The sequence below is a fragment of the Myripristis murdjan genome, chromosome 15 (assembly GCF_902150065.1).
Source record: "Myripristis murdjan chromosome 15, fMyrMur1.1, whole genome shotgun sequence".
NCBI classification, from domain to species: domain Eukaryota; kingdom Metazoa; phylum Chordata; class Actinopteri; order Holocentriformes; family Holocentridae; genus Myripristis; species Myripristis murdjan.
The window spans coordinates 26772181-26798975 of NC_043994.1; the positions used below are offsets into that span (position 1 = coordinate 26772181).

Here is a 26795-nt window from a genome sequence, read left to right on the forward strand (position 1 = left end):
ATAGGGAGTCGAGGCTAAAGTATGTCCTTGCTTTGTACTTCAGTCATCATTTTTTAATTTTTGTGCAAAAAAGGTTAAGGCTAGATTCTGTTTTTAAATAATGTAAGCTAAGATAAAATAAAAAGCCTTTATTGTAATGGCAAAACAGGAAATAAACTACTCATGACAAAAGCGTTGCAACTTCTTCACAAGAAAATAGTTATTCGGGTATTTATTTATTTATTCATGTATTTATTCATTTATTTATGCTATTTATGTTATTTATTTTATACTGCTCTTTCAAGTCCTTCTCTCTTGGATTTTGAACAAAACAGCAATGACGAGCCAGAGACTGATCATGTTATTTCCTAAAGCGCTTCTTGTTGTTTCGCAGATAACATTGAGGTGGCCTATCTGAAGACTTTGACAAAAGAAAACATAATGCAGTTCTACAGAGTGAGTAGTACAGCTCCTTCATGTTATATAATGACTCGTCATTTGAGCACACGAAACGGAGTCGGCCGGCACGGGGACACGACTCTGACCTTCACTGATCCTCTAGCTCGGTCTCACACCTGAAGTCAAGCCGTGATCTGTTTAGGGCATGACAAAACCTCCACTGATGTTTGGACTCGAACTACCGACAGCTGATACTTTGTGCCGATATCTATCTTGGAATATCAGCATATCTCTGAATTTTTAAATCTTGTCAGTGTAAGAAATCCTCTCAAACATTTAGACAAAAGGACACAAACTTTCCATTGAAACACAGGAAGATGATGATGATAGTGAAGAGGCTGCGTCAGAATTAGCTCAGTTTACAGATTTCTTATAGACAGCCAGTGTAATAGTGATTTTTAAGACGGGGCCAAAAATCAGCCTAATACATTAGCAATCAAACACACTGGCCCAACTCTATTTTTGTGTGTGTGTCAGTGGGCACACACACAGTTTTGTGTATGTATTGTCTGGGTTCAGTCTGCCTTGCTAGTTTTCATCTCCTGCTGCTATTCATAGCTGTGGAGGTGACACTGACACAGGACGCTCACAGCATATCAGCCGCCATAATGACAGGTTGCATCACAGCCAGCTTGACTGTTTCAAGGGGGGATAAATGGCCAAGGAGACAGAGCTAGTGAAAGAATTGGCATTATCTCGGCCCAGCAGAGACCATTACAGGCCCCATGCAGAATAAGCCTAATGCATTTCTAATGTCATATCTGCAGCAATCGCAGAAGAAGCCTTTCTCTGTTTTTTTCCCCCTGCTCCCTAGAATTCACTCTGAATGCAGATGAGAAAAATCTTCAGTATAATATAATCCTCCCTCCAGAGACTGTGACTGGGATGAAATGACCTCTGTATGGTTTCTACTGAGACAGAAAACCTGGAGAAATCACTGAATTTGAAAACCTTTTTTTTTTTGAGGCCCGGAAAAGTTGAGGCAAAGGGGAAAACACATTTCCAAAACCTTTTGCAAATGTGTTCATAATTTTCTAACCACTTGTTTAATTACAAAATCCTGATGAGTGGCTTTAGATTCATAGATTGAATTGCCTTTGAAGGAATAATAGCCCAAATTTACTAATAACTTGCACTCAAATTTTTAGATTTACTCAGCCAAAGCAACAACACAGGTTTTTGTCAAACTTTTCAACAGAAACTTTTGACAAATGTTGGCCATGGAAACGATCATTATCCTCAACAATGACGAGGATCCTGCCTCCTCTGTGCACTTCACCGACTGTCTGTGTTTCTGCAGGAACTTCTGGCTATTGACGCCCCTAAGAGACACAAGGTGTCGGTGCACGTCCTCTCTAGGGAAATGGATTCTTGTGAGTATCTGCTGTCAGATATTGGTTGTTAAGATTCATAAGAGGCTCACAGGTTCACAGTCACTCTGTGTCATATTTATCATTAAGTCTCCATCCTCTCTACCAGGTCCCGTTGTGGGAGAGTTCCCTGCCCAGAATGATGTCAACTTGGCCCCAGCCCCGTCCCTGCCACAGGTAATAAGGATGTTCTTTATTTAGGCCTGTCAGTTTGTTAAGCAGACTTTCTTTCCTGTACCTGATTGTGTGTGGAGATAAAATGGGAACTTCAATATGCAGAAATTACACAAACCATGTCAGTAAACTGCATCCAACTGGTTTATGACGCTTCATACCAAATAATACTAAAGAGATGAGAGAGACAGTTTGCATTTCGCTCTTAAGTTTAGATTGATCACTTCTGTGAAGTGTCCATACTTGACACCAGAATGTCACTTGGACATTCAGTGAATTTGCTGGGTCTCATTAAAGAGGATTGGGATTCTCTCCTCTTTTGCAGCCCCATTTTGTGATTTGGAGTGGGAAGATGGGCCCATTTTTAGACAAAATATCTCAGCTAGTGAAGCTTTTAAGTCAAACGTCCCCCAGACGGAAAGCATCCACTTCTGAAAAAAGCGCTGAGCCTGCCTTAAGGCAAAGCCTAACGCTATCTGAGTCGAGAAAAAAAATCAACTTTTAAGAAGAGGCAGGATTTCATGCTGACAGTTTACCTTAACAACAAACAGCCAGAGTGAAGCTGGAGGAGGCAGCAGGAGGAAATTGTGCAGTAGTTGTTGCTCTGATATGAGCACATCAGCTGTGTCACAGGAGCTCCTGATTTTGAGGGCTGGAACATAAGCAATAATAGTGCAGCTAGTCACTATGGAAACAAAATGCATGCAGTGTGACTAGGTTTTTTTCATCAGTGCCAAATGCAGTGCAGTTTAGACACTGTTTTTCTTCAGTAAAAACTAGTGCTGGCCCTCCACTCCCACTGGTGCATGTCAGGGGACTACAGTATTGGGAGTGTAGGGTGAACACATTTTGGCCTGACGGTGGCGCTACTGGAAAGGCCATGAGGTCACCAAAGTCAACAGGGTTCATCATCTGGGTGGCATGAACACACTTCCAAATTTCATGACAAAGCAGCCAATAGATTTTGAGATATTACATTTGATGTTTTTGGCCTAGGAGTGGCACTATATGAAAGGTAATAGAGTCATCAAAATCAAGAGGGATCTTCCTTTAGGGAGCAAGAATGCACTCACCAAATAACATGAAAAACTGACATTTTGGCCGCAGGGCAGTGATACAGAAGAGGTTATGATGTAGCAAATTCTGAGTGTTAATGCTCTGGGAAGTATAAGCACACTCAGCAAATTACTTGCCAGTACATCCCTGATATTTCTATATGTTGTGTGGAAGTCAGATATTTGGCCTGGTGGTGGCACTAGAGCATAGATTTTCAGCCTGGCCTATGGAACAAAATTCACTTCATTTTTTAAATTAAATTTTTTTGGGGAGATTTTTTTTTTTTTTTTTTGTAATTTCCATGTAATTTAACTTAAAATATATAATGGTTTGCCTTATGCCATGGTTTGTTTAGCAGGACAAATGAGTAGAAAATATACATTTTGAAAGGAAAGACATCAGTAATTGCTTGTTTTATCCAGTGGCCCCTGGCACCTTTTATTTTCCCAAACTGGTCCCAGGCCTGACCTCCCTGAGTATCCCCACACCAGAGTAAGTGTCATATGTGGGTCAGCAGAGTCAAGAGGAATCCTCCTTCAGGGAGAATGAATGTACTCATCAGATATGACATTTGGTTATATCACATGTGTGAAGTTGACATTTTGGCCTGAGGCTGGAGCTATAGAAAGATCATGAGGTCACCAGAATTGACAAGGTTCATCCCCAGAGGAGCATGAATGTGCTCACCAGGTGTCAGGACAGTTCGCCCAGCAGATTTTGGGTTTTGCTGCCTTGATCAACATGGCCGTCCTCTAACCCCACCTCCCACCTGCCAGCACAGCAAAAAGCAGAATAGTGTGGAGACCCTGTAGGTGGCACCGCTGCACTCTTGACTCCTCGGCTTGTGTTGTCTCTCCCCAGCCCACGTTGGTGCAGGACATGACCGAGTTCAAGAGGAGCCTGCCTCTCTTCCCCCTGGCCAAGCCTCACATCAACTTCATGGCTGCCAAACTGTGAGCGAGGCTGGCAGGACGACCCAGAGCAGCATGGGAGCGCCGGGGAGGGCAGCCGGGACCCTGCTTCGCCCCCCCACGCCACCTAAACACCCCTCCCTCCCCAATGACCCTGTCAGGAACACACTCATCTGACTGAGCCTGCATGAGCGTGTGTGTGTGTGTGTTAGTGTGTAAATGTGTGCGCGCGTGGCAGGCTGGAGCCACTAGTGGAGATGCTTGGAAACAAAACGCGTGTGTTTGAATCACCAACTTAGCCGTGGTTGTCGACATAGCCGTGATAACAGTAGAGGTCACACCAGACTCACCTCATGTTTAAGTCTCTGAAAGGAGATGCAACACACACACACACGCATTCACAATACTGTGTAGGCTGTTTTAGAGGAAGTAGTACTGACTGGCTGAAGTCTTTCAAAAGAAAACAAAAAACAAAGGGCCACGTCCCTGCAAACCAGTGCAAGTATACTTCAGATGCTCCACAATAGAAGTGTTTTTATTTGAATTATCCAGAGACATGCTGCTTTGAGAGTGAATTGTCAGTAAATCATGGTGAAAAGGAGGCTGTAGAGTTTTAAGGACAGTAGCTCCATGAAGGTCTTCTCTTTTCGTTTTGACACATGCTGGACTGATTGATCTTTACCATGTAACTCTTCTTCTTCGAGGCACCGTGGCACTTCCGGGAAAAAAAAAAAAAAAGTGTTATCACAAAAAGCACACTCAGACGAACAGAATATTTTATTCAAATTTGTGTACTTCTGAAGAATATCTGCCTTATAATTATCCTTTTAATCCTCACAGGTTTTGAAATGTTTTTGCTTGTAAACTGGTAAAATGTTGGGACCCTTTGAGGAGCTGTTTTAAATTGCTAATCGGCAAAGAAACCATGCCCATGAAAATTGTTCTATTTTTATTATTATTTTTTTTCCGAATGCATTTTACAGTCGTATATTATCCAGACGTCATCTCAGGGGTACCTCCATATTTTTTTTAACTTTTGATTATATGAGCGATTGGTCAAGAATAAACATTTCTTTTTTTATCCAGCGTCATTTACATTAATACTTTGTTCAGTCGCAAAGAGAGCAGTGTAATCCTTAAAATGGTTCTTTTCTTTCATCACTTAGTGAGACTGTCATTCCTTCACTGTCTGCATTTGAGACTTACTGTAGCTTGTGCCTTTCTAGGGGGGCTTTAGTTGGTTTGTTTCTGGCTGTCTAGTTTGTCAGAACCGGCTAGTGAGCTCTCACCAAGATGGACTGTGCTGTCCAAAGAGTCTGCCAAGCAGCCGGCTGCACTGAGCTGCTCTGGGGCCAGACCTGCAGCCAAGTGCTGGTGACTCTCATCCCCTGAACACGCTGGACCCTGGAGAATCAAATGATCCATGTGGCTCTCAGCAGCGTAGATGTCTGAAAGGCTTTTCTCTCCAAGAATCATGTTACACATTTCAGTTGTCTTACGAGGTTGAAGGAAAGCTCGAGACTTGCTGGATTTTATCCTGAATATATGCACTTCTTCTCTCACTAAGCAATAAAGTTGACGACGCTGAGCTGGGAACAGTGTGACTCCAAATTCAAGTGTTGCTCTGCACTGTTGAGTAGCATGCCACAGCAGCTGTATCCACACACTGTGCTCGCAGGCTCCAGCTTCCCTCCAGCCTAAAAACCGTGGAGAGGTTTGTGCCGTTCTGAGCGGTTGGCGATGCATGGATAGTCATGTCAGTGCCATGTCAGCATGGCCTGCTCTCTCAGGTGCTAACCAGCCTTGCCAAGTCAAACCACTGCTGGCTGGAGCTGCCAACCACTCTGTCAAAACAGCCAAAATCAGAGTTATGTGTTTTTTTTTTTTCTCCCCCTCTTTCTTTATCCTCCCTCATAGTTCCTCTCTCAGGCCTAGATCATTGTTCATTCATCTAATGCTGCATAGTGCTGAAGGAATAATTGTCATAAACTTATTGAAATAAGGATTACTGTTGTGTTAATGTAGTACCAAAAGCTTCTTCAATGTTTTCCAGCATTTTACTACGTCTAACAACCAGATCAAAACCACTGTAATGGATTTTAATTCAGTGTGATCCCACAAGGGGCCCATGCCTCTTCATCACTTGCTCCTGTGCTAAAAAGGCACGTTTCCCTTTGTGGTCAAAACCCAGACAACCAGCAGCATAGCTTTGATAGAAATTCACTCACAGGCAGTAGCTTGCCAGCGTCTGGGGGGAGGCGACCAACCTGTTTGCTCACTTTACATGCCAAGTATTCAAGAGACTAGAAGCATTACATATCAGGCTTGGATGGGCCGCGTCCCGTTTACCTAGTGAAGTAGACAACGTGAAGATGGGTTTACATTTAGATAATCACAGTAAACATTTTATTTCAGAGAATGTCTTCAGAACCATATAAGATTGTGATTGGCTGGCCGAGTTCACAGCCCAGTGATGCAAGAGTGCTGGTGTTTTTGAGTTGGTTCTTTTTATTGTCTCCTGTGTGTTTCTAATTAATAAATGACTCAATGGAAACTGTTTGGCGTCGTTCTGTGCAACATTATGATGCAAACTCTCATCCCCCCCCTTCCCGCAATCTCAACACATCCACTTCAAGGTTTGGAAAAATACATTTATTCACATAATTGACCATGAAACTATAAATTCAGAAGCAATGTCTGTACAACACAATTTACACAACTTAAATAGCTTTTTTGGCATAGTGGGGTCTTGTCAGTGAACGCATGGGAGAAGCTGTGCAGCAGAGCCACGTTTTGCAGATCATAGCACACCTGTAATGCAGGCACAGCTTATATGTGCAGGTTAAATAGTCAAGTGGTTAGCTATGGCATGCCTTTTCACAAGAAGTCACATACTGACTGTTGGTTTAGGATATTCTTACTGCAGTTTTGAAAGCAAAGACCAGCTAGAATTAGCTGGGGTTTTTTTTGTTTGTTTTGTGTTTTAGCTGAAATGCCTTAAAGGAAGCCTGTTTCCTCTTATTTTATTAAAAGTGCTCCTTAGCCTTAACAGTCGGGGTGCAGAAAGCAGGTTAAACTAATTCATGGTTCAGTTCCCTGGTAATTGCCACACAAACTTTTTTTTTGTTTTGTTTTGCCACCGAAAGCTTTCAGAATGGAAGTGAAAGAGGTATCACGGCATGCTCCAAACTCTTCAAAACTGTCCCCTTTTAGAAGAGCAAATAAAGTGCTATGTTATTTTGCGCAAGAAAGTGTCACGTTTGCATGGTAATTATCACAGAACCAAAGCATGCATTATAGTTTGACCTGGACTATACTTTACACTCAGGCAATGGAGCCATCTGATGATCACATGGGGAGAAAAAAAAAGGGAATTTTCTACTTTAAAAAAGAAAAAAAAAACTTAAAAAGGTAAATAAACAGTCTCGGCTTCTCGAGCAGCTGGCAAACGTTCAGTGCTTTCGGTAAAGGTTCACATGTCCCAGTGAAAAGTGGCTCCTCGGGCACCGTGTGAGTCACCTGAAGCCTCGGAAACCCCGTACAGTCCGCAATGGAAACGTCCCGGTCACCGCCGAGTTTTGAAAGTACCTCAAACCCATACCGTCCAGCCATCTGTCAGCTCCTCCAATCAAGGAGACGACTGACTCATCATGTGGAGGGGGGGGGGTTGTGTGACGGGGCAGTGAAGCTTTACCACACATCATGTGAGAACATTTTGACAAAGTGAGAGAAGAAGCTATAGACAACATGAACACTGCCAAGGCGTGTAAAAAATTAAAAAACAAAACAAAAAAAAATTTGGTAACCCCGAAATAAATGCTGGGTCTGGCACACACTTCTACTGTTAGCTGTGATTAGTCTGTTAGAGTCACGTTTGCACTGTACTAGGTAGGATATCAGTGAGAAATCGACTAACATTCAGAGTATATATTGATATAAGTCACAGGTTATGGGAGACGAGGGAGGATTATTGGCCTCATTGGAACAGAGTTTCAAAGCAGGTAAAACCGACATTTCTCTTTGCCTCTCAGCCCGCGCTTCATTTACTCTACGTAACCATCCATAACTATTAAACACATTTTTATTATTCATCACTAATACATTCCATACACAAAAAAAACAATATTTCTCATTCAATATAAACCCCTAACATTGGCAAAGGGGATTTTTTTTTTTTTCAAATCTGCAAAATAAACATTATAAAACAATCATTTATTATTATAAAACTTTCTAATTACACATGCCCCACTTTTTTTTTTTTTTTTAATCATCTTAAAATACAGTTACAATAAGTACTGGTTATGTGATTGTTTAAATATCTCCGCCCTCGCGACTACAACACTCACATAGTACAAGTCACATTCCTGGGAAAGCAGTATCTGTGTGTGAGTGTGTGTCAGTGTGTGTGTGTGTGTGTGTGTGTACGTGTGGGTATGTGCACTTGTACCTATGTGTACGTTCAAACAGTCTTTTCCGTCTTCACCTTAACGAAAGCGTCAAAAAGTTTAAAAACAACGTGTAGTGGCGATGGTGGGGATCCTAGCGTGAATGTCAGCAGCGGTGCGATGAATCACTCCACCAGGTGGAAACAGGAAGGAGGGGGGCGGGGCTAGTGGTGGTGGTGGTGGTGGGTGGGGGTGAGGGAGGCAGTTTGGGAGTGTGAGTAGGTAAATGGGTGACACTGATCTCAGTCTGGTTCACCGATGTTTCCTGCTCAGTCTGTCGCACAGTTCAACCCCCCTCCCCTCCCCTCCTCCTCCTCCTCCTCCTCTGCGGGAGGAGCGTGTGATTCGTCCGGCCGTCCTCCCTCCGGTCCGCAGACCCCCGTCCCGCTCAGGCCTCCTCCTGCTCGGGGAAGTTGAGGATCTTGCGGTGGGCTTGCCTCAGGTACTGCTGCTGTTTGAAGTACACCTTAAACGCCCCCTTGATGGCCACGAAGGCGATACCGCCCTGTAGGCAGAACACAGCGTGTGGAGGAGGCTTAATCATCAAAGCAGTTTCTCTCCAGTCAAGGCTTAAATGGGATTTTCTTTAATTTACATGCCAACTGTCGCGCTTCCAAAACCCAAAACCTACAGCGCTGGAGCATCGCCCTCACCGTGCGAAGCCGCGCAGACACACAGAAGGGAGCGTTTCGCTGTGGTTTCCTGCACAGCCACAGTCCTGTGTCATGTCTTTTTAGCTTTAAATTACAGATTTAAAGGAACAGTTCACCCGGAATACAATATTGAAATAAAATACAAATAAAATAAAAAGAAATTTCCAACATAGCCCTAGTGCAAGCATTTAGTGCAGATTGTTTGTGTGATTTGGTGCGTTCCCTCTCTCCTTCAACCAAATACAGTGGGACAGGATGGGTGTTTGTTTTTTTCAAAATGGTTAGAGCTCCACAAACAATGACACAACACAACTCAACATAATTCTTAATGATTTGGATTCTCAGAGTTTCGTTACAAATTTCCTGCCAAAGAACACCAGCAACCTGTATCAATCTGCCTCTAATTCGAACATGGCAGAGGTGGAGAGATACAGTTTGCAGGTATGTAGCAGGAAATAGTTCCTAATGAACCTCTTTGTCCCTGAGTTCTGTAGATTAGGATTAAGTGGATTGTGCTGGAAGGCCTCTGCATGGACAGACTGAATTAGAGCTAAGAGGGAAAACAGCTTTACGTATTTTGGGTGAACTGTTCCTTTAACGCTCCTCTTTGAGTTGAAAAAAAAAAAAAAAAATTCAGACCTTTTGGGGCCCATGAATATATATATATATTTTTTTAAACCAAACCGGATCACGACTGAAAAAGGCTTAAGCACACCTACACCAGGACAGGTGTGTTGGAGTTTCCTCTGATTTGAACCCAACTGGCTGACATCAAAAATGCATGAAGCTTTAAAAAAAAAAAAAACCTGTTTCTCATAGTGTGCCAAGTTCAGGTTTTTGAGATAGCGAGTTTTCACCAGAACCAAGTGTGTGTGTGTGTGTGTGTGTGTCACTCAGAGAGCTGCAGGGGAAGGGACAGAGTGTTCAGTGGTGGCTGGGCAGCTCAGATGACATGAGCCCTGCCACTCTGGTTACTTCACTTTCCACACACTGTCAGCTGAGTGGGCGTCTGGGGTTTGTCTTGTCATGCTGTGTGTGTGTGTGTGTGTGTGTGTGTGTGTGTGCTCATACCAACACTCATTTATTGGTTAGCATTACTGCCATGTTCACATCAAATAACACAAAAGCAAAAGAACGAGACGGCAGCTTGTTTGAAGCATTAATATTGTTGGAGTGTAAACAAAATCTGTTTCAGTGTAATGTCAACCACAGACAGACTGCAGAAGCTATAACTTGCTGTTGTGGAGCTGTTTTTTTTTTTTTTTAGTGTGCTTCTAACTAATAATTTATCTATCATCTTGGACAACTGACATCTAGATTTGCTGATGTCTTTTCCATCTATGCTGACACACTTCCACAATTCATAACACCAGCAGGAGGCCACATAAAATCCACTTATCCCTCCTGTTCAACTACCACAAGTCAACGTGAACAATTTCTCGCAGTCGACAGCTCCTATTTCTGGTAAACCTGACATGACGTGAACACAGCACCATGGGATTACATCTGGTGTTGCCGAAGCCTCCGATGCAAATCCCTGGATGTGTGCAGCCTTTGTGTTTGTACCCACCAGGATGGTCCTCTGCAGGTTGGAGTTGACACTGCTGAACATGAGCTTTCCCACGATGGTGGCGATGGTGGGAAAGACCAGAGCGCCGCACAGGATTCGCGTGGCCGACACGTGGTCTGCCAGGGGGCTGGCCTCCGCGGGGATCCGAGGGACCGGGCAGCCAATCCCTGCACAGAGATGAAAAGGGGGAAGGAGGGTGTCATTGCGAAAGTCTTAGCTATGAGATTTAAGGAAGTACAAAGTCACAATAAAAGGGCTTCCTAAATTCGATGTATTTCCTCGGCTTAAAACAGAGAGCCGTCTTTGAGAACTGTAAACCAATGGGTGATCAGTTGTGGAGAGATGGGAGGGGTCTGATGTACAATGAAGTGCGTCCCAAACTCTAACCCTGATGATTCAGTATGGCACCACTAATTATTCACTGTTTTCCAGGATGTGGACGTAATGGGATTTTGATGTAAAATAAAAAAGAAGGTGAATTCTTTGGTATTTATTGTTCAAAGTGTGAATATTCTGGCATGGCAAAATTAGCTAATAAGCCACAAGTCGTTTTTCATGTCACTGTGTTTTTATTCATTTCCGTGCAGACAGTGGGTGGTGGAGACCCAGGGGTGCAGCTAATGACAGGGGTGATGTCTAATGACATCCGGTGTTTGTGTCACTTTCTGTGTGTGTGTGTGTGTGTGTTTACATCCATAAACACCTATTCATCCATCACCAAATACCCTGCATTAACGTCATCGCTCATGTCAGCTGTCCTCATGAAGTTTTAATGCACAATGAGTCAAAAGAACGACCCGCACCCATTCAACACAACACCGGTCTGTGAGCTGCTAACACCCCATCCTGCTGTGTTTGTTGTGAAACTGGTTTGCGTCATCAGAAGCTCGGGGTAATTATGGTTAAGGCTCCATGTCTGCACCCATTTTGATCCCACTTCTCGTTCCACTATTGAGCTGCAACACTAAAAAAAAACAAAACAATCTTAAATGGATTCTGATATTATGATAAAAACAGTACTTGTTCATACTGAGCCTGTATTTATTTGTACTAGTGAACAGCTGCTTTGTTCTCCAGCATGGTGGTCGTATTCATGCTGCAGCAGTAAATACAGTCACGTTATAGACTTCCATCTGCTGCTCTCACCCAGAGAAACTTGCACTGGTAGGTAAAAATTCAAATTTCTAGATCGCTCGATTACATTAGAAGTGACAAACCGTAGCAGGAAGACAACAGATGTGCGCTGCAGCTTTGCTCACTGCCATGTAATGTGTGTCCTGACCTGGGAAGATGCTGTTGAGGATCTGCAGTTTGTTGGAGTATTTCCTCCACAGGCGCAGTACGTAGTCCTCCCAGCGGATCATCTTGCCCAGGATCAGCATGACAGGGATGGTGGGCAGGCCAATGAGCAGGAACAGAGGGTCAGCCCGCTCCATCACATCCAGGCCTTCCTTATGACCAACCACCTGGAACGCACAGGGAGCGGCAGAAACAGAACAAAAGATTAAAGGATTAAACTTCAATGTTTTTCCTGAACAAAAAAAATGGAGCAGATAAGAATCACGGCATAAAAAAAAACAAAAACTAAAAAATACTGCTTTATACAACTAGAAGATTGCACTCAATACTCTGCAGATCTCCACCAGGCGTATCTCCCCTTTTCTGAACTACTGGCTTCCCTATGTGCTGAGCAAAACTTGGGAGAGACTCAGCAGCCATTTGGATTGTCAAATGCTTTTCAATTACAAAATAAATAACTGTTTGATTCAAATATAATGCAGTGCAGTATAGAAATTACACTGTAAAAACTCCCAAAGCCTCTTGAGTTTAGCTTTTACTTGTTTTGACACGGTTGGAGTTTATTTAAAAAAATGATACCAGTGGTCAGGAACCTATGGCTCGTCGCTCATTTGGCTTCAGTCTGTCAGTGCACACACACCGGCTTGCCCCACCTCTCTCTGTCTCTGTCCCTGTGTTTGGCTGCTCTGTTCTGTTGACTTTCTTCGTCAGTGTGTTTTATAAACTTGCCCCCCCCCCCAAAAAAAAAAAAAACACACATCCTGAATTTTTTCCACCAGGGATCAGAGCAAATGTGGCCACAATAGGATACAAAGTTTTTTAGGCTGATAGGTCCAGCAGCATGCGAACAGAGAGAGGGAGAGAGCAGCGGTGGTCGAGCGAGCTTGACAGTGAATGAAGAGAGGGAACGGGAGTAGTGAGAACAAACTAGGGATTTAAAAAGAACACAACCACAAGAGGTTCCTCATCATGCAATTGTAACTGTGCACAAAAATATTAGGGTGATCGGCCCAGAATTTCAGAGTATTTTTCTGACATCAAAATAGAATCACCAAAGCATTTAGCTCTATACAAATATAATCACAAATCTCTGTATCTCAGCAATCTATGTGAACTTCTTAAAGAGGACCCAAAGGTAAAATTCTCCTGCCAAGAAATGTCATCAAAATTCTTTTGCACAGAGGCTGTGAGGAGAGGATTAGAGGAGCTGTGTTAAAAACATTTATCTACGTTGTGATGATTTATAATGAAAAGCTGAATTTTCATGAAAACACGTTTCACCTCCTTTTCATTAGATACTTCTCACTAAAGAACAGAAAAAAAACTGCTTCTCTGTACATAGTGATCCTGTCTGCAAGTTTCGTGAACAGGGTTCACCTATACCATTTTTTCAGTACAGAGTACAGATCCAGTTCATAACTGGCAGGCTTGATCATTAGTTTGAGCTCACTGAACAAAATACCTGACATCAAATTCTTCTTTTTCCCACCATTTATGAAATACAGGCTTCTGTGTGCCAAAAAAAGGAGAAAATCAAGACAGTCAGCTTTCATTTCTAAGACTTCTGACATATTACTCCGGGGTTTCATATCAAATATTAGTCTTGGATAAAAAAATCCAGTTGCTCTGTTTAGCCCAGTATCCCTAAAAGTGATAGAAAATATAAAGGAACACTGGTGAAACCTGCATGACGGTGACGGCCCCGTAGGTGACAGCAGTCCAGTAGATGGAGCCGACCATGATGCCAGCAGCAGCGAAGGGACCGGCCTTGGAGATCAGACGGTCAGCCAAGTCCAGCACATAAACCACAGGACCTGAGGGAGGACACAGCTGAGTGAAGAGCCACATCTGCATCCAGGTAGAAAATGCTGCAGGACTGATGTAAGCAGACATGCTGAGTGTGTTTTAAATCATTCTGTAACTCAAACAAATCAGAATGACGTATAAAAGTTCTAACTTTGGTGATTTTACATTTTGCCTCGGTGTCTCACTTCTACACTGTCCAAATGTTTCACCACCACAAATGTAAAAAACAACGTTTTGTGCATGAGAGTCAGTTTATCACCAGTGTGCAGATGCTGTTCTGGACCTCACTCTGACACACAATTGAAGCCAGGTGTGTGTCCAGCAGGGGTCATGAGATGCCTGCTCTGCTGCAGCTAAAACCACAGCAGGAAACAGCAGAGTATCCAAACTCACCAACTCTACCTCTCATCTTTCGAGGAGAGAGCAGTACCAGCCGCTAATTTAGGAAATCCTGTCTTTCCTTACAGTCTAACTCGACTGTAAGAACCTGGTTGGGTATGAAATTCACCACCCATATTGGCCTGCCCCCAAAGAACTTTTAACTTCCGCCAACAGTTTAATTACACTGACTTCATGGTGTTACAATAGGTGGAAAAATGGCTTGAGGGACAAGGAAGCTCACAATAAACACCTTTTCTTAAAGTGTGGTGAGAAATGCCCAACAATGCGGAAATGCTTAATATCAATTGGCTTCCTCCTTCCCACACCACAATACAGAGCATGCCAGGTATGGGGCTGTACTGGAAACCATTTGTTTGGGAGGGTGTTGAATGCATGTAAGGAGGAACTAGGCTCGACAGGTTGCATCAGCACTGGAAACAACCAGGTTAATTCCTTTGACGGGCAGAACAGTACACTCCCTTCACAGTAGGTAGAGCTCCCTTTTTGCCACTAAATTTTTGTTTCAGATGACGAGCATGGAATGAGGATTATTTGACATTGCCTCCCTGGCAGCCCTGTCTCGCCCCTGTCCTTCTTTACAGACACGCGGCATGACACAACAGGAGCAGGACCTAAAAAATGTGAGGAAATTCTCTGCTGCATCCTCCTCTCTGGCATTCCAGGGTGACTCTGGGGAAATCATGCAATATTTACGGGAAGGTAACCTGATTTCCTCACTCAGACAGGCCCATCCAGATCCTATTAATAACCGGCCCAGGAGTCAGAGGGAGGGGAGCAGGGTGGTGTACCAGAGGGACCAGGCAGAGGAGGCAACATCAGGCCTCTACGTGTTGCAGTGGAACAAACTCCATAACTGCAAGATGGGATCGACCCAGCAGAGCAGATCTGGGATTAATATAAGCCCTGACTAGACAAAAAGTAAATAACATTCATGAGAATTCAAATTGTCTGCAAAAATAAATATGACCTGACAGTATTAGAATGAATGTTTATGAATGTTTTGCTTGAGTTGTTAAATACCCTCTCTCTTGCATTTCAGTTTTCTATTCTACACTATTCCTTTTCACATAAATCAATGATAAAAAGTCTATTCAAAAATGTCTCAAACAGTTTCATGTATCTGAACCTTAGTTGTATTCTTCGATAGCTCTCTTCTAAAATGTTTTGGAAAATGTATCTGTTGCGAAAAGCGCTTTACTCTTTGTCACTTGTTTAAGAGGGCTGACATTTATCAATGAATAATTTTGAAACAGTCATACACTGACCCATGTCACGTTGAGAAACAAGGCCCCGGAGTGGCGTTGACAAAACAGCGCTGAGTCATTGGTCATTGTGAAAGCAGGACTTGGTTCAAGAACACTTTCACCTCGAGCCACCTCAGCACCAGATTGATAATTATATTATCCTATTCATTTTCCCCACAGACTCGTGTATGGCAGGTAAAAACAGACTGACCTTCGAGAATAAAGCTGCATTATTTCCCACTGTTAAAAGCTAAGGACATGAGCAGGAATGTTCTGCTTAAATTGGTTTCATGCTGCTGCCATTGGCTCTGGACACACAGATTTAATGCAAACAGCCAACCGCTTATTTTGCCATGAACCCAGCTGGGACACTCCGTTCTAGCAGCTATAACTTTTCAGTTTCAGCTGTAATGTGAAATGCTGCAGTTTGACTGAGTGCATTAGCCGACAAGTCAGGTGTAAAAAGAGCAGCAGCTTTCTGAAATTATTCTTAGACCCGCTGGTTATTTTAGGGTTTAGGTTCATGTGCTCAGTGCAGTTTGGACATAAGACAGGCTTTATTTAGTTGTTTGTATAGCCTGGCCACCATGAGGTACTTACCAATGAGTGCTCGCCACAAGCGGTATACAATCGAGCCAATGTTAGCAGCACACTCTCCGTCCCAACAACTGAAAGCATTTAGCTCTATAAAAGCCATGAGTTTGGAAGACGTTTCTCTACAGTATGTCAGGCAGGCCACGCTGGAGTTTCTTTCTCCTTAGAGGACAGCAGTGGCCCTGTCCACTTGTAGGGGAAAGGACACCAGGCCAGCAAGGAACATTTGGCACATTTCAGCTACTCGCAGCACGACGGAAAAAGTCTCACTTTCATTTCTTAAGTAGTTATGAACATACTGGCCCCTCCTGCCCCCGTGCCAGCCCCTTGATGCTTTCCAGAGCTCCGCTTTAGTACACCTGTGTTTGCCAACCGGATTGATCTTGCGACGCTTGAATGCATTAATCTGGCATATTTTGATGACAGTGTCGGAATCCCTTCCGCTTTCTCCCTGCCTAAGCATTACGCCATCACGGCCAGGAGGAACTGGGTTGCCCTTAATGGCCAGAGGCAGGACGGAGAGTTGAGCAATTCATTTTAGCCACTGGCAGCAGTTTCCATAATTAAGATAATTAAAAAGGAAGGGGGAGGAGGTTGAGGGACAGGAAAAGAAAAAGTGCCACTGCATCCCAATTCTTCGGTAGTGGGCATGCAGACTGGTACACTGTTCCAGCTGGCTTGTTTACTCCCTCTAGGCAGAGTGGCAGTAAAGGAGGAGCGGCAAGGACACACCGTCCTTCGAGTTATACTGCCAGCCAAATTAGCATGATCGGCTGGCTCTGGCTCTGCAGCAGGTGCTGGTGGGGGAAAAAGCCTGCGTAGCATATAGCCTCCCTGCTCTCTGTGGGCAACAGTGTGGCTAACCTCCCTCTCTTCTGTACTGCAAGTCACTGAACACAATCAAAATCCAGGTTAATAGAAATGGTGATCTGTGGCTCCAACTCATCCCCTATCTGATCCCGCAGCAGTCAGAGGGCCCACCCTGGGAGACAAACATGAGTAATGCCCGTCAAGCCTCTAGAAATGAGCTGGCCTCAGCAGCAACCCTCAGAAAATAACTACTACATCAGCTTCCCAACAGCGGCTCCTGTCTCTGCCTGTCCGCAGCTTCGCCTGTATTACCCAAATTGAAAGCTGTTGCCCCGGTGTTGTCACCAAGCTGTGAAATTGCTATGATTCTGGGAGCTAATTAAAGCTGCTGTAAATACCACAGGTTGTGAAGCCAGTGAGGTTATAGTTAGAGGAAAAACAAATATCTCTGCTTCAAAATTCAAAACTAAACTTGTCTTATAAAAACGAAGCAATTGGCTGCTTGTGTAATATGTAAACTGTTAACATTATGTTGCTCTATGTTGGTACGGCCATAACAGACAGCAGAGCAGTGAAATTACAAAGCGATGACTGCAGCAGTGATGCAGCAAAGCAGACAGTGGTATACTCCCCTGCTCACTTTGAAGTGCATGAATGCAGAACTAAACCCCAGCTTTCATCGAGGAAGAGTCACACCTCAACCGGCTCAGATAAAGTGGTGCAAGAACAGAGTGATTCTATCTTACATTAATTAGTTGTGGAAGAATACCTATTCTGAAATTGTTCATCTAGTGGAAAAACAAGATAAAATAGCTGAAGCCCTTATCTTAAAATAGTGACAGACAAAGCAAGTATGACTTGCATGTGCGTGATTTCTTAAAATTTAGTTTAGGCTACACGGGTGCCAGAAGGGTGGGGTTTGCTACAGGAGTGCCAGAGAGTTTAAACAATCTCAGTTAAGTATTTGAAAGTGAGTTTTGCCTTGTGTCTGTGAGTAACAACTTCCTTGACCCTATAAGAATTGCACTAATGCAAAAAATCCCACCCATCTGGTGCTCCGAGCTGGTTGAGGCAAACCAAAACTTGTTTACAAATGCTGTGTGACCCGTGTCTGACAGCATGCAGTGCCACAGATGCAACATTAGCAATTTAGCACTGTGACAATATTAGCATGCTGTGCTCTGCTGGAGAGGATCACGTCACAGACACATCCTGCTCTCTATAATCTAGAAATATTGCCATCGCTGAGCTGAGCTCGAGCAATGCACTGTGATCGTTATGTAAAAGTCACAGGGAGACACTGGGTGCTGGGCAGAGCGGAGGACAAGGTGGGGCGGGTCAACCACTGGCCAGACAGACAGCTGATGCAGGTGCCAGCATCACCGCTCTCTGATTGGTCGGCTGTTCAGAGCTATTTTTGGGAGCCTGGAATTTTACTGATTCATCAGCAGAGCAGCAGGCAGCCCCCGTCTACTCATCTCCTCTTTGCTCTGTCACTCTTTGATGAGCTGCTCCTTCGCCTCCTCCCGTGGCCCAATTTCATACCCTGCTCTCTTCTCCCAGACACATCCAGCATCACCGCGCAGCTCCCTCACCACCACTGTCTGACACTTATAATGGGATTAGGAAACAGACACTTTTCCCTTTGGATGAACAGCCCAGGTAAAACCCAACAGGCTCTACGCATACACATATTAATCTACCTCCTGTCCACAGCCATTTACATCGACTATATTTACATGGACTGAACAATCCAACTATTGGACTTTTCCTGGATCCATATTTTGATTAAGCGGCTTGCATATATCACTTATAGGGCTATTCCAATTCATGTTTACATGCTACAGAGAAGAGCTTGATTTAGCCAAGATGCCTCTAAGGTCTCAGTGCTAAGTCATATATTCGTATTTTCACAATTCAACCTGGTTCTTTTTCTACCGTTATCGCTGTTTTCCAGCAAATATTGTAGAAGTGCTTCAAGCCATTCTTTTTACAGCTATACAGCAGCTCATTTAACAAGAACATGCGTCGTCAAGGACTGTGACTGCTGTATGCTTTGAGACCAATTAAAGTGTATATGTAGCCAAAAAAAAAAACACTTTAATAATCCAACTAAAATCAGAACAGTTTACCTGTTTTAATCAATTTCTTGCTTACTCTGACTATGACTAGATTCGGCATAAGGAATTCAAAAAACACTGTTTAAATGTATATTTTTTATTCCTTACATTGCCTGAATTGGATTAATACCATTATATTTATGACAATTTCACATCAGTGGCAAGCGTCTTTGTGACAGTGGACATATAATACCACTTCAGGCACTTTTCGTAAATTTCAAATTCCACTGATGGTGGCTTAAAAAAAAAAAAAAAAAAAAAACGACCATGAAATCACTTGGTTACTTGCCCCAAAGGATGGTAGGGTAACAAATAAACTAACCGCAGCCTGAGCTTAAGCAGGATTTAGCTGATAGTTGGATAATTACCCCACCCAATCTCGCGGTTTCAGTAATTTCCTTTAGCTAGTCTGTCTACTCCCACAGAATTCAAACAGTGCAGGTATTGTTTAATGGTGCTGGAGAATCAAATCCAAACATTAAGATTATGACTTAATTCCCATGGAATCTCTTCTGTCTATGGACCAAAAGTGGAATTCATCCCATCCCCTCAGCTGCCTCTCCCAACCTCAATGCTTACCCAATTTTCCCTCTAACAGACAAATATCCATTTCCACAGTTTAGAGGGTGTAATGTTTTTCTGTGTCCTTGTCTCATTATCCATCACCCTTCCATCCTTTTCTGCAGACGTTCGGTAATTACAAGAGGATTGTTCCGAACCTCGCCAGACCTCAGTCTCATTTATAAATGCAAAACTGAGCTCTCTCTCTCTCTCCCTCTGAGACGGGAAGCCATCCTGGTGTGTAGCCTAATCCCAAACATCTCAGGCTGTTATATAAACTGAAGGGCCATCAAAGACTTTTTCACACAGCTAAATCAAAAGGTAACACAAGCCTCTGGTTGCTTGTTTAAAGGCTTTAATAAATGTGTGATGGTGGCGTGAGGCCTCTGAATGATTCTCTAAGGGTGCAGTCATTCAGCAGATCAGCCACAGAAAAGAGGAAGTTCCCTTTCCAAATAAACCGAGAGCTCGTCCATCAAGCAGCCTTATTACTGTTGGCCAAACCACCAGAGCATTCGAAGACATGACGAAGGCACACAAACTTTGGAGTGGGTGTCAGGAGCTGATGAGCTTGAAAATAAACATTTAACCTTGTGGGCCACAGATCTTCGTTGACTTGTTATGAGAAGGACCCGGCCAAGAATAGCTAACCACAAAGAAATCCAAATGATGTAGTGCACAGTAAGGAACCTCTGGTGCAATGTGTCTAAATTATGACTTCAAAAGCTGCCATGAGTAAGGAAGATGAGATTCAATATCACCATAATCTGTCACGAAAAACATTAGATCATACAAACTGGAAATGTTTATACGATACATGCTGTGTTTGCTCTACGTTGACTGCTTAACTTCAGCTGCTTCTCCTCCGCTCTGCTCATAGACTGTGTGTTGACAGTGCTACGTGCGTGTGCGTGTGCGTGTGTGTGTGTGTGTGTGGAGGGGCTAAGTCCCACCCTCGGTCAAACACAGAGAGCAGTAGTGGTGGAAATTCACGTTCATTTGGAGGATTCAGTTCATTTCAGCTGTGGTCTGCCACACAGAAACCCCAAGGAGCGCTCACTGTTTCTCCAAAACTTTAACCTTTAACAAGACACCAAAATGAATCCTCAATGACGCTTTTTGAGTATGCCCCCACACAGCAAATTTAAAAGATTTTCATAAAAATTATTGGAGTGACTGCATTCACAAACTGTAAATTTGGCCTGATAATGGCACTAGAGGAAAGGTCATGGTGTCACCAAAATCAATAGAGCTCCTCCTCTATGGGTCACAAAAAATGCACAGCTAATTTGAAAAGATTCAAATGAGCCATATATGAGTTTCATATTCACAGCCAGGATCTGTGACGGTACTCATAGCAAATCCATAATATCCCCGACCTGTCACTCAGAGAATTTAATTAAAACACAGAGACCAAGCATGCTAACAGTCCTGGTTCCAGCCCCCAAACTCATCTGAGTCAAAATTTACCACACAAATGTGCACAATATCATCACAGCAGAGGAAAGACTTGCACAGACACATTCATCTTAAAATAACCTACAAGCAGCCAAGCGCAAAAAACAGGTCCCAGAAGGAGACAAACACACAAGGTTATTTACCAAGGAGGTAGAGGCTGAGCTGACCCTTCTGCTTACAGCAGAAAGTGACTGACAGCACAGTCCCAGTCACTAAAAATACAAGTGAACCTGTTTTCCAGCAGGGCCAGACCTCCTATGGACACTGACAATGTCTTAGGGCAAGTCCTGTCTCAAACTGCACCTTTTCTCTCTTTGAGGTTACAGACAGGGACATGGGGGCCAACTGTGAATGGTCCAGTGGCTGATGGTACTCAATGACAACTGTGCACATTTAACCTGGAAAAGGCACAGGTTTTGACATTTTGACAAAAAAAAAAAAAAAAAAAATTTTCAAGAAAGAGATAAGGCTGACATTTGGCTGAGGTAGAATGTTTTTTGATCATTGCCAAACGCTTGTATGACAAAAGCCTGAGAAAAAACTATGTCACAGCCTTAGGGAGGGAGGGAGGGAGGTGGTTTGAGACTGAGACAAAGTGAAAAAGTGAGCACGTTCTGGCCAAATAAACAGGGCCTTGGATAGTGTGTGTTTACTGGCTGAGTCACTGCTGGTGTTTGGGAACAATTGGAGCCCCCATCACTCTGAAGTGTTGGGATAATTAAGGCAGGCAGTTCTCTAAACTGCTGTTAGTCAATCGGCCGGGAGCTTGGCCGCATAATAAACGGGCACCCTTCTGTTCCTCGTCAGCCTGAAAAGGAGTATTTACCCAGATCACCACAGAACTGACGCTGGCTCTCGAGTAAATAAACATGCACGCGGGCAAGACAAACTAAATAGCTCTTAGACCATTCGGTACAGTTACAGGCAGCAACTAGAAGAGCGCTCTCAAAGGACAACCTCAGCACCCCATTTACATGGAAAATTGCTTTCCAGCGATGCTTCAGTGAGGACAACTGCAGAACAACGACGGGTGTCATGACGTTTTGACTGTACATGGAAAATAATTCAGACTTACAGACATTTGGCAGCATGAAGCTGTCAAAACCTTACAGTTTCAATTTTTTTTTTTACTACTAACTGGCAAAACAGCAGTCATGCAATCAGACTAACAAAGCCTCACTTTCTTCATAGTTTAAACAGAAATTTAAGACTAAATGCATTACAGATGGATCCTGTTTGCATCTCCATACAAATTTCTCGCTCAGACGATGTGAACATAACTGATCTTAATTTTTCTAATTGCCTCTAACACATGTAATGAGTAGCCAAGAAAATGTGGATATTTATCCAAAGACGTTAGCTACATACAAGCTTGACACCTGCTGATGTGACTCAAAGACATCTTTTTTTCCATATCATTCCATGACTGTTCAAGGTTTTGCTCTGAAACTAAAGCCCCTTTACTGTTTATCAGTAATCAACCATTAGAGAATATGAAGCTTGATGCATTTGTAAGACCATGCCATTTCTCTTAAGTCTCCAACTCCAAGTTGCGTCATTTTTCTCCTCTCGTGTGGTGAAGCCTACCTAATTTGGGAAAGACGATGAGGTACTCTGCGTTGCACTGTGGGCAGGCCACACGTGCTGTGCTGTTGCCCCGCTGCTTCTCGTCCACCCAGCGCTGCAGGCAGGCCTGATGAACCCACTTGGTGGAGCCACGGCAGCGACACGGACGCACCCACTCTGCCGTGCGGTCATCCTCATCTGTGGCAAAGCACACCCAGCAGCTCCTACAACAAAACAAACATGAACACCCACAGAAGGGATGAATAATGAAACACACACAAACAACTCAGATCAGGAGATCTGAGATTTCTAAATGAGTCGTTGCTACATCTTTGGTATTTACTGTAGGGCTGGTCAATATGGACAAAATCACCGAATACCTCGATGATAATGATATTCTGATAATGTAGGGATGACTAGCGTTAAAATCCAGGGAAAGGCAACACCTCGCCATATCACAATATCATGATATCCAAAATCCCAGACGATATGTATTCTTACATCGCAATATCGATATAATATTGATGTCAAAGATGGAAGCATATTACTCAGTTCAATTGGGAACCAATGAATACAGATTAGTGATTATAATTTTAAGACATAAAATAATAAGAGTCTCACGTTTCTAAAGGCGATGCAAAGTGATAAATACCCTTTGCTCGGGAAAATGAAAATGTAAAAAAAAAAAGAGTTTCTCCTCAGTGGCACTAACAAGCTGCAGGGAGAGAGAGGCTAACTAAAGAAGCAGTTACCAAAAAATGCCTCCCACATACCGTGGCCTTAGATTCTCTGTAAAATGAAAAGTTTTATACAGCCAAAGCCGACAAATATCGGCAAAGTATTCATAATCATTCTGTAAAGGTCATTTGGGTTGGCATGGATGCGTGCCGGCAGCTGAAGTCGGATCTGGATAAAGCCGAAATCCCTCTACATCTAAGGGAAGATAAAATGCCTGTGACTGTGCTGTATAAAGCCATTGTGGGGTGGAAATGTGGTGGGTGTAGGAGGGGTGAAAGTGAGAGAGCAAGCAAGAGTAATGTAATCTTTCATGTCCCTTTTGAGGGAAAAGTGGGCAGTCAGCAAGCCATCTCTTTAAACATGAGTCAAAGGTTCCGGCTTAGATCAGGCTTATTTGGAGTTCTTATAGAGAAAAGTGTCGGTGAGGACATTTTTCAGCACTCAGGGAGTGATGATAGAGGTAGTGATCAAAGTCTCGCAAATAACTCTGGATTGGCCTAGATGGAACACACACACACACACAGAGAGCACCACTCAAGGCCAGTGACTGTGCGCGAAGCAGTGGAGATCAATACAAAAACCTTATAGGCAAACACGCTGTAATGCTGACTGCTTGTCAAGCATATCTGACAGCGCCACAGGAAACTGCTCCATGCAAACAGGCAGGCTCAAACAAACAGGCCCTTCATCCTGCCTTCTGGATAATAGGCTAAGAATTGCAAGGGGCTTTTATTTCAGATCTCTGAACAACAGTCCCTACATCTCATCAAAAACCTGGTTAAAGCTCCTGTGTGTAAAACATTTACCTCCATACAGAATTCTCATCCATCAGTCAGAGCATTCTGGTGGAGACTGGTTTCTTTTATGTTTTCTCTGTGTGTCTGGGGTAATGATTTGGCCCCAGACATGCAGGACTAACGGAGGCTTAACTAAAAAAAAAAAAAAAAAAAAAAGAGTTATACAGTAGGTCGACATGACAAAACAGAAAATACGGCGCATTTGGACGATGAAAAAGTGACAATTCAGGTGCAACAACACCCTGAATTAAATAACCTGAAGAGCAGCACTTCAATTTCCAACAGCAGTCTATGTCAATATAGTTGATAGCTATATGAATCACCAGTAATATTGAACATAAACGTATTTGTACAACATAATTATTTTTTTTCCCGCAAACAATACAGTATCATCCCATGGAAACCCTTTGTGGTGCCGGCTCCACTGTGCAGTTTGTTTTTTCTGCGCCATATCACCAACTGTCATTTACTCTCTCCCAAAACAAACAAACAAAAAAAACAAAACAAAACAAAAAGGATTCAAATACTGAGTTCGCTGTTGATTACCATGGCAACAATCGCACTTTCAAACATTTTGTGCAGCCCTACAATTATCAAAATAACTGATTAATGTTCTGTCTATTAACTCATCAATTAACTGATTGTCATATCTGCCACAGTAGGTGGTAGGGTGGATAAATTACCCAGCCACAGCTTTAGCAGCATTTGGCTCATATAACTTTTGTCTTTCAGTATCGCAGTTGCGTGTCAGCAAAAATGCAGTGTTATTTTTTGCCACACAGATTGGCGATCGCAATTAGACACACGTTGTAGTACAAACGCTGGCCGAGTGAGCATCACCGACCACAGAGAGTGAGAGAGCGCTGTTTTGTGACCACGAAGCAAATTAAAAAAAAAACCCAACAGGCAAAAGTCTGCTCCAGCTGAAACTAGAGTAGTTCAGTGTTATTTGTTACAGACAGATTAGCCACCATACTTAAAGCACAAGTGAGTGTCGCTATCTAAGACGTGAGAGGCGGCCATTTGATTCACTGAGCCGAATTTGGCTCTTGCTAAAAACATCCTGTGCAGCGGGAAAAATAACTGACCTCCTTACAACAACTATATTAAAGTTCCATAATTCAGGTTACATTTTGACAAATTCATGCTGCTTGCGTAGGTCTTCTCTCTGCAGTCTTTAGAAGAGGAAACGAGCGGCGAGTCTCTACGACAGCTCACATAAATTACTACCGCTGAGGGACTGGAGGGGTCGCCACCATCATCAAATTTCAAATTCTCCTGGGTGCAGCTTTAAAATACTTTGACCAACATATGACCAACATATGTGCAGGGATTCACCTTTCTTACTCTCTTAGATAACTTTCTCATTAAATATGGCTACTTAGTTTTCCCACAGTTTGACCTATGTGTGTCTGACATTGCCCTGAGAATTCGTTACACGGCTTCTCTAGGACAAATTCAGCCGGGCGTCCCTGTGATCAGACAAGTCATATTCCAGCAGACCACAGCGAGGCTATGCAGTGAAAGCTGAGCCAGGCTGGATGCAGACAGAGTGAAGCGACCGCGTTTCCCTGGTGTGTAACATCCAGACAGATGTTGTGCCTTGGACTGAAGCCAAGCCATATTTTAATAATCGCCCAACCCCTGACTCACTCAGAGTATGTCATAATGTGGCATTAATCAACTCACAAGCATCCCACACAGCCTCCTTCCTCTCCTCCTAGATGATTTGCTCTCACACGCTTTGAAGAACTCTGTGAGCAAAGGGCTCTGCCACTGAAAAAGTATATGAGGCAGCAAGAGGGACAAAATGAAAGGACTTTACAGAATGGATCCTTCAGTACATTTGCACTGAAAAAACATCCATCGTAACAAGTCATTTAGACTCACATTTATTCTTCAATTTGTTTTTCTTCAAACAAAGTAAGAAGTCTGCCAGCGGGAATATTCTTAACTAATGTGGTTATAAAAGCGTCAATGTGGACAGCCATTGCTGTCAAGATGACAGATTCACCACGAGACAAATTTAACTTGCAAATACTTACCAAAAAATGTCAATACATCGGCTCAGCCAGTTTACACATTTAAGACTAGATGAGACAGAACCGTTTCTCTATTAGTCTACCTCCAACATTTTTCTGTTGTTAATTGTTACTGGGGGTAAATAAAAAAAAAATGTTTTAATTTGTTTTCACAGAGCAACTCATTACATTCATCATTTGTCATCGTCATGACAAAAAGGGCTGTCAACAACTAATTCTGGTCCAATAAATCATTGACAAAATTAATTTGAAACAAGTGGGATCATCTCATCCTGCCGGCAGTTTTTTTTTTTTCTACTGGTTTTATGAAAAACAAGATTTTAACACTTTATATGAGATTAAAGGAACTGTTGAGATGAAGATTTTTGCAGTGAAGCCTGTCTACTGTGGCATCCACAAATTAATCATGCTGTCTTTGTGGACAACACACCTCTGCATCCTCTTCACACCTCCCCTCTGGTTTTTGGTTGCACGGGCAAGCTTCAGTAATGAATTAAAACAGCTCCACGTCCGTCAAACATCTGGAAGGTAATCTGATATCCAAGTTGCTTGACCTTCCAGCAGTACATCTCTGACTGTGACATTATATTATTGCTCTTCCATAATTAATCAGCAGCATGCCACTGGCTGGGTGGTTCACCACCACTGTGTCTCTCCGCATGTGGCTGAGCTCAGGAATCTGGACCAGTAACATTCCTGTTGAAAGCAGCTACATGCCAATAAAAATATTCATAGCTTTCG

At 43.1% G+C, this 26795-nt stretch overlaps 2 protein-coding genes across 3 annotated transcripts in view; one reads left to right on the top strand and one right to left on the bottom strand.

Annotated features, from left to right (window-relative positions):
* The window catches only part of ide (insulin-degrading enzyme), a 39855-nt gene extending 33352 nt beyond the window's left edge, over positions 1 to 6503 (top strand). For both annotated transcript variants that reach the window (XM_030070408.1, XM_030070407.1), the window contains exons 22-25: positions 374 to 435; positions 1739 to 1811; positions 1918 to 1985; positions 3900 to 6503. In XM_030070408.1, coding sequence (XP_029926268.1) covers positions 374 to 435; positions 1739 to 1811; positions 1918 to 1985; positions 3900 to 3995 — 299 coding nt within the window. In that variant the 3' untranslated portion in view covers positions 3996 to 6503. The remainder of the gene's footprint in view (positions 1 to 373; positions 436 to 1738; positions 1812 to 1917; positions 1986 to 3899) is intronic.
* Positions 6504 to 6678: 175 nt separating this feature from the next.
* The window catches only part of marchf5 (membrane-associated ring finger (C3HC4) 5), a 31350-nt gene continuing 11233 nt past the window's right edge, over positions 6679 to 26795 (bottom strand). The window contains exons 2-6 of the mRNA XM_030070414.1: positions 22499 to 22701; positions 13600 to 13730; positions 11900 to 12083; positions 10618 to 10784; positions 6679 to 8899 (exon numbers count right to left, since the gene is read on the bottom strand). Of these exons, the coding sequence (XP_029926274.1) occupies positions 8783 to 8899; positions 10618 to 10784; positions 11900 to 12083; positions 13600 to 13730; positions 22499 to 22701 (802 nt within the window). The 3' untranslated portion in view covers positions 6679 to 8782. The remainder of the gene's footprint in view (positions 8900 to 10617; positions 10785 to 11899; positions 12084 to 13599; positions 13731 to 22498; positions 22702 to 26795) is intronic.